General features: G+C 42.6%; 1 protein-coding gene across 1 annotated transcript; it reads left to right on the top strand.

Moving 5' to 3' along the window:
• The first annotated feature begins 1,610 nt into the window (after window positions 1-1,610).
• Window positions 1,611-5,528, top strand: TMEM70 (transmembrane protein 70). The gene is made up of 3 exons (XM_072411046.1): window positions 1,611-1,808; window positions 2,634-2,742; window positions 5,063-5,528. Exons 1-3 carry the CDS (start codon window positions 1,656-1,658, stop codon window positions 5,509-5,511), a joined length of 711 nt encoding a protein of 236 aa, XP_072267147.1. The 5' UTR covers window positions 1,611-1,655; the 3' UTR covers window positions 5,512-5,528.
• Window positions 5,529-6,996: the final 1,468 nt, after the last annotated feature.

Here is a 6,996-nt window from a genome sequence, read left to right as displayed (position 1 = left end):
AGGGCACAATCTGATAACAAGGCTTACCAGCAGTGCCAACGGTTTGATCTTCACTCCTCTGTGCACCACACGCAGTCAGTTATGGATCTGCATCCCTTCTCCTATCCATCCGGCTGTCATACCAGCTGCAAAGATATGCAGTGAATGATTCACACACCATATCACACATGGCATCTGGTGTAGAGGGAATCATTGGACTATTAAAGCAGCCTGCCACCATATTGCTCTCCATCTTCAGGGCCTGAAGATTGCATTGATCGGTGCAGTGCCTCATCCTTATGTCCTGGCAGTTCTTCACTCCAAAGCACACTTACCCAAATTGTGGCTGCAGCTGCTCCAATCTCTACTCATAAAATAAAATTACAGGGAGAAATATTTCCTAACTTTTTTCTATGTCAGGTGCGAATACATACAGTGGCGGTTGACATACAGTGGCATTTGACATCTCCTCCCACTGCTTGCTGATGTTGGGAGGATTCTTTCATTTACCACCAACACTAGGACATGTGTCTGACACTCACTGACCACCAAAGCATTTTTATTGACACTGGCTGCTGCCACTCGTTTATTCTTCCTTCTATTGACTGCCAACATTGGGGCATTCTTTCTGCCATTGACTCCTGGGGCATTCTTCTTCCAACAGACATTTTTTACTCACTGACCACCAGGACATTCTTCCTTACACTGACAACTGGGGCATTTCTGCTCCAACTGACTGTCAAGCATTCTTCCTTCCTTTGACTGCCAGGGAATTTTATTCCCACTACCTGCCAGGGTAATCTTCCTTCCAGTGGCCACCGGGCTATTTCTTCCCTCACTAACTGCCAGGGAATTTTAACTCTAAGTGACTACTGGGGCATTCTTCCTCCCACTAACTGCTGGGCATTCCTTTTTGCTCCGATTACAGTGGCATTTCTCTGATCACTGGGCATGCTTCCTCCCACTAACCGCGGCATTGTTCATTGTAAATGGTTACTAAACAGCCCTTATTTATAATATATAGCCCAGCTATTTTAATGAAGCTCTGTGTGGTCAGAATCTCATTTATGACACTGTAATTCAGGAACATTTTTGGCTATGGAATACAACACATGTGAGTGGTGCATACTGCGGCCAATATTCAGCGTAATATAAGCAGCCCTGCTTTTTCTTCACTGCACTAAGATCTCAATCTCCCCAAAGCCTCCCTTTTTCTCTCAAGGACTGTGAGGTATGCATGTGTATACAATGGGCCTGATTTATTAAAGCTCTGGAAGGCTGGAGAAAATACATTGTCATCAGTGAAGCAGGGTGATCCAGCAAATCTGGAATGTATTTTTTAAATGTAATTTGCTATTTGCTTGCAAATGTTTTCAATTCTGAATTGTATCCATTCCAGGTTTGCTGGATCACCGAGCTTCACTGAATAAAGTGTGTCTTCTCCAGCCTCGGAGAGCTTTACTAAATCAGGCCTAAAGAGTCTAAAATAAGATGTGGAGAGGAGTGCAGGCAAAGTTCCGTTTGTTATGACAATGCAGAATTCACCGTGTGAGTGCTATGCCGAGGACCGCCGGCAGGGGGCGCTATGGGAAGCAGGTAGACACTCTGTACAGAGGAATGAATGGCTGAGACAACATCCGGGTCATAGAGGTCGGCCTGTCATTGCTGTGGCCGGGATGCTCCGCTTTGTAGTATGCGGGGGACGGCCGGCGGGGCTCAGAAGGGCGTTCCAGGTCACGTACCGGGGAGCAGTGAGGGGCACCCTGTGTGCGGCCTTACCGGAGAAATGTGCGGGAAGAGAACGGAGGAGCCTGGGGTCACCCTGTCAGGTGCGGCCACTCTGCATGGAGTGTGTATGGTGATAGATAGCAGGGTGTATAATATATACAGGGGTCAGATAAACTGGCAAATCTCCTAAATGGAGGCATTGCATCAAACAACAAAGACCCCAAACATTATATAAGGAAAATAGAAAACCTAGATCCCCTGGTCAGGTTTTTATTTCTGTGTCCCTGCTGCTGAAAGTTACCCTTCTATTTGTATTGATGACAACTGACAAAGAAAGTGACATCCAAAAACATATTCAGTTGTCTTCTGAAGATGAGAAGAAATCCTCCAATGAGGAAATGATAATTCCATGCAGTTTAGAGAGATTTCCTGTTGCATCTTCAGGACAGGAAGTGAAGAAAAATCTAACCTTTAGGAGACAGAACTCAAATATTAGAATAATTAAGAGTGAAATTCCTATCTAAACGATGAAGTAAAGGTCAGCATATGGTGCCGGGGTTACTCTGTGCTCTTGTTCCTTATCACTGCCTAGGCAAATGAAAGGGCCCCATTAAGGACCCGGCGTACAAGTTTCTTCTGGATTTGTGTGGCCCCGGCCTATTCCCCTGATCGGCCCCTTTGTGTCTAACCCCAAAGCTCGATGGTATGAAATTGTAGGTGGGTGACAGCCCCAGTAATTTGACCCAACTCTTCACTAACCTCCCCAAAACCCGGCTAAAAGGGGCAGTGGAGAACACTGTCTTTAGGTGAGGTTTGCTGGTTGGGTTGCCACTGTACTAGACCAATTTTTTCATCATAACCTATATTATAATTCTGGGGAAATAAACGTTTTTCCTGTGTGACTTATTTTTGTATCTTTTCCATAGGCTCTACCTGAACTAAGGTCCATTCGGGTTTTCAGCACGTCATCCACTCCTTCAGCACCAGAAGAAGGCAGATTGGTGTACAGCGGTAATATGACCAGGGCGGTCCTTGGTACGTTCTGTGGTCTGCCCAGGTCATGTGACTTGGGATTGTGAGGGATCTGGTAGGCTGCAATCCCTGACCTCCGACATGTATGGCATTGACTTGAAACAAGAGGGTCAGAAGTCCTGATGTGACTGGCTGTAGTGTGAGGGTTATTTGTTATGCTGCTGCTGAGTTCATAGTAATTCACTGACATCCAGTTTCAGAAATGTCCCAGGTATATGAATATATATGAATGTACATTATATCATTCATGTTAGCTTGGTGGCGGCATCAAATGACTCTAACAGTGTTGTGTGTTTATGGTTCGTTGTCTGAAGAAGATTCTACAATGCCTACAAACTTTTTAGCTCACTTACCCCCTTGTGACATCCCCAAATGTTCATTCACTACATAATCATTTCAAATGGTATGCTGGTTTTGTGATATAATTACTCAAAGTCTTTTTACATCTTAGACATTTTTTAAATATTATGTAATACATCCTTTAAATATTCTTTTGGATACTATCAACACCTTTCAGAAGTCAGCAGCTGTCCTGCCTTGTAAATACACATCAGTGAGTGGAGGAATCAATTTAGGATCACCCTTGCCGAAATCTGACTGTCTAACCCAGCAGTCCCAAACCTGTGGTCCACAAGAAAATTTTGGTTCTCCGCGGCCCTGGCTGGTGCGCCCCCTAGCGGGGTCAGGAATAGGACTCACTGGGGGGGCCCACCTTCCAGAGCTGCAGACCATGTCCCCTGTACGGATCCCAGGCTCAGGATGGAGGGTGGGTTCTGTCTCTGGACACAACCTGCCCACTCTCCCATTGCAAGCTCAGACTGGTGATGGGAGAATGGGCGGGTTCTGGCATTATGACCCCACTATGGGGGAAGTTTCTTCCCCTTTTGGGTGACACCCGGCTCCCCGCGCAGTCCGGAGTCCATAAATTTAGTGGTCTGTGACGTCCAAAAGGTTGGGCACCACTGGACCATAGCCATCGCACCAGGACAGTGAATTGGCAAGAAACTTTACATCTTTACACCTATTTAGCCCCAATATTTACTTACCCTTATTTGACCCCCAGCCTTTTTAGCTACCCTTTGGATAATCTCTTCAACCCTTGGGGGGTCGTTATTGACCATTATGAGGTAACCCTGGTTTATATGCTACAAGAGGGGCATGCTGTATTCATTAGCCTTCTGGTCATCAACTTAAGAATCTGCAGTGTCTGTGACAGTAGGGTTCTCTAAGGCTATGTTTAGAATGCACAATGGCTCAGAGGTTAGCACTCTGGCCTTTGCATCGCTAGGTCCCAGGTTTCGAATCTCGACCAGGACACTATCTGCATGGAGTTTGCAGGTTCTTCCTGTGTTTGCTTGGGTTTCCTCACACACTTCAAAAATATGCAGTTAAGTTATTTGGCTACCCCTCAAAATTGACATTGAGATATGTCATTGTTTTAATGACATATGACTATGGTAGGGACATTAGATTGTGAACCCCTTTGAGGGACTAGTCACATGACTATGGATATTGTACAGCGGTGCATAATATGATGATGCTATATAAATACTGTGTAATAATAATAATAGAATGGCTTAATATAAATACCCATATATCAAAAATGTATAACACAATATAGAAAGAGAAGAACAGATCCTTTTAACTGGCAAACGAGGTTAGAAAGTAGGGATTTGATTGCTAAACAATTAGCCATAATTCAATTTAGCAATTGAAGGATTTGTTCTTTTCGTTGTATATTGTGTTTAGAATGGTGGCAGGAACAGGCTTTGCTATGCAGCTCCTTATGGATGTTGCCTTGCCAGCTGTTTGTCCTCCCATACCAAACCAATGGTTGTTTATGATCCAGCATTTGAACACTTTGCAGCAGGTAGCACTGAACTGCACCCCAATTAATTTTGCTGCTTCACATAGCATAGCACTGTGTGAGCTCAGGTCAGTTTGAATCTTATACAAAGTAGCTAAACAGAGCTGCCCATGAGTGAAGAAGTGCATTTTGTTGGGTGGATGCTGTATCTCTCTTTTATAGTGTGTATACAAAGCCATGGGTCACTTTAAATTGGGAAGCCTTGTAAATGGCCAAGCCTGCTGAATTCAGCTTGTGGTTAAATCCTTCTTCACTGGCTGTTTTCTTCTTCTTCTTTTCTTCTTCTCTTGTTACCTCTTGGTATCTTATCTGTGTCTAATAGGAGATCCTATTGTTAAACGTCATAAGAAGCATATATCTGTCTATATCAATGAATGTGCTAAATATTGAAATATCCAGCAATACACCAGCAGCGGCAAGCTTTACATAATGTGTTGTATCATTTTTCCCACACAGGTGTGAAGTTCTTCTCCTATTCTACCAGCATTGTTAGCTTGTTTCTTTTGCCATATATTTTGTTGAAGACGGGCATTGGAGTGGACAGCCTTGTTCTGAAGGTAGCTTTCTACGGAATTGTGGGATTCTTCACCTTTGTCACCCCTGTGACTCTGCACTTATTAACAAAGGGATACGTGGCTCGCTTGTACCACAACCATGACAGAGACTTGTACACTGCTGTTACCTATAACGTCTTTCTTGCAGAAAAGAGGACTGTGTTTTCTCCTGCTGATGTGGAGGTACCCGATGTGAGTAAAATGTTCACAACCTTCTATGCTAAGAAGAAATCAATGCTGGTAAATCCAGACCTATTCCCAAATCCTTGGGACTATCATCACCTTATGGGCTATGATAAACCTTTCTTCTTTAATCCTGAAGATCTGGATAAACCATCAAAGGACCAATAAAACTTTTTTTTTGTGAATATGTGGTTGTCTTTTTAATGTTTACTTACAACACAGACGTAAGATGTCACAAACATCTTTTACCTTACATTTTTAAAACATGCTCATAGTTAAGTTACATAGGGCATTGTGATTAGATGATATGATAGGAACTGCGTTGTGCTTATCACCTTATTTTCAGAATGACCCCATAAATATACATTGCTTAATAAGTCAAGCTATCCAAGGCGGGTGAGGATAAACTTTCATCAGTGTACTTAGGTGATCCAGCAAACTTGGAATGGATCTGGTCCATAATTGAAAACATTTGCTAACAAATAGCAAATGACTTTTAGGAAATCCATTCCAGGTTTGTTGGATCACCCAGCTTTACTGATAAAAGTGTAACCTTCCCAGCCTTGGAGAGCTTTATTAAATCTGGCCCATAACACTGACCACCATATTATTGCTGTGCTTACCAAAAGCCACCACAAATGTCAAGGTAGTTTTTTTTCTTAATCTGGACCGTTAAATGTCATACCAATATCTATTAAATACCAAAAGATTAACTAGAGGGTCAGGTCTTTAACAAGAATTGTGTATAAGTGTGATGAACACCTTTTTATTCTCCTATATCAGTGTTTTTTAATCAGTTGGTATTTTACTTCCAACCCACAATGTGACCTTTCCAGCTCAGTAGACTTCCCATAGAACCTCACGCTTATTTTTATTTAGGAGATAAAAACCTGTGTTATGATCTTTGGGGATTGATCAGTGCAAGGAATCCTGCAAGGCAATATTGGCACTAATACCAGCAAGTATGTTGTAAACCGTTCAACATATTTCTACATGAAAGATAAATATAAAAACTACATAACACATTGTTTATATAATGCAGGGGTGCCCAACACGTGGATCACGATCTACCTGTAGATCGCAAAAGCAATGTGAGTAGAACTGCCTTTCAAAATAAACTCTACCGCGAACAAGAGTTATTAAGTCCAAATACCATTGTTGGTAGATCATTTTGACTTGGTCAGTTTAAAAGTAGCTTGCAAGCCAAAAAAGTGTGGGCACCCCTGATATAATTTATAGGTTGTAGGAATTGGTTTAGCCTTATAGGGACTGATTTATTAAAGCTCTCCAAGGCTGGATTGATGAATTTTTGTTTGTTTTGGTGCGTTGCTTTAACATGCGAAGTAACACCCATGCCTGTCGAGGCATACCATGTTGGGTAAATGTAAAAGAGCCCTAAAACTTGAAAAGGGTAGTAAAATAGAGGGTATGGGTCTGACTTTTAAAGCTCTCCAAGGCTGGAGAGGATACACTTTCATCAGTGAAAATGAGTGATTAAGCAAACCTGGCATGGATCTTGTCTAGGATGCAAAACATTTGCTAGCAAAAGCTATTTCAGGTTTGCTGGATTACTCAGCTTCACTGATGAAAGTGTATCCTCTCCAGCCTTGGAGAGCTTTAAAAAATCAGACCCATACCCTCTATTTTACTACC

Source organism: Pyxicephalus adspersus, chromosome 5 (assembly GCF_032062135.1).
Source record: "Pyxicephalus adspersus chromosome 5, UCB_Pads_2.0, whole genome shotgun sequence".
In the NCBI taxonomy this organism is placed as follows: Eukaryota; Metazoa; Chordata; class Amphibia; order Anura; family Pyxicephalidae; genus Pyxicephalus; species Pyxicephalus adspersus.
Note: the sequence above shows the minus strand (reverse complement) of the source record. Positions and strands in the feature narration are given on the sequence as shown.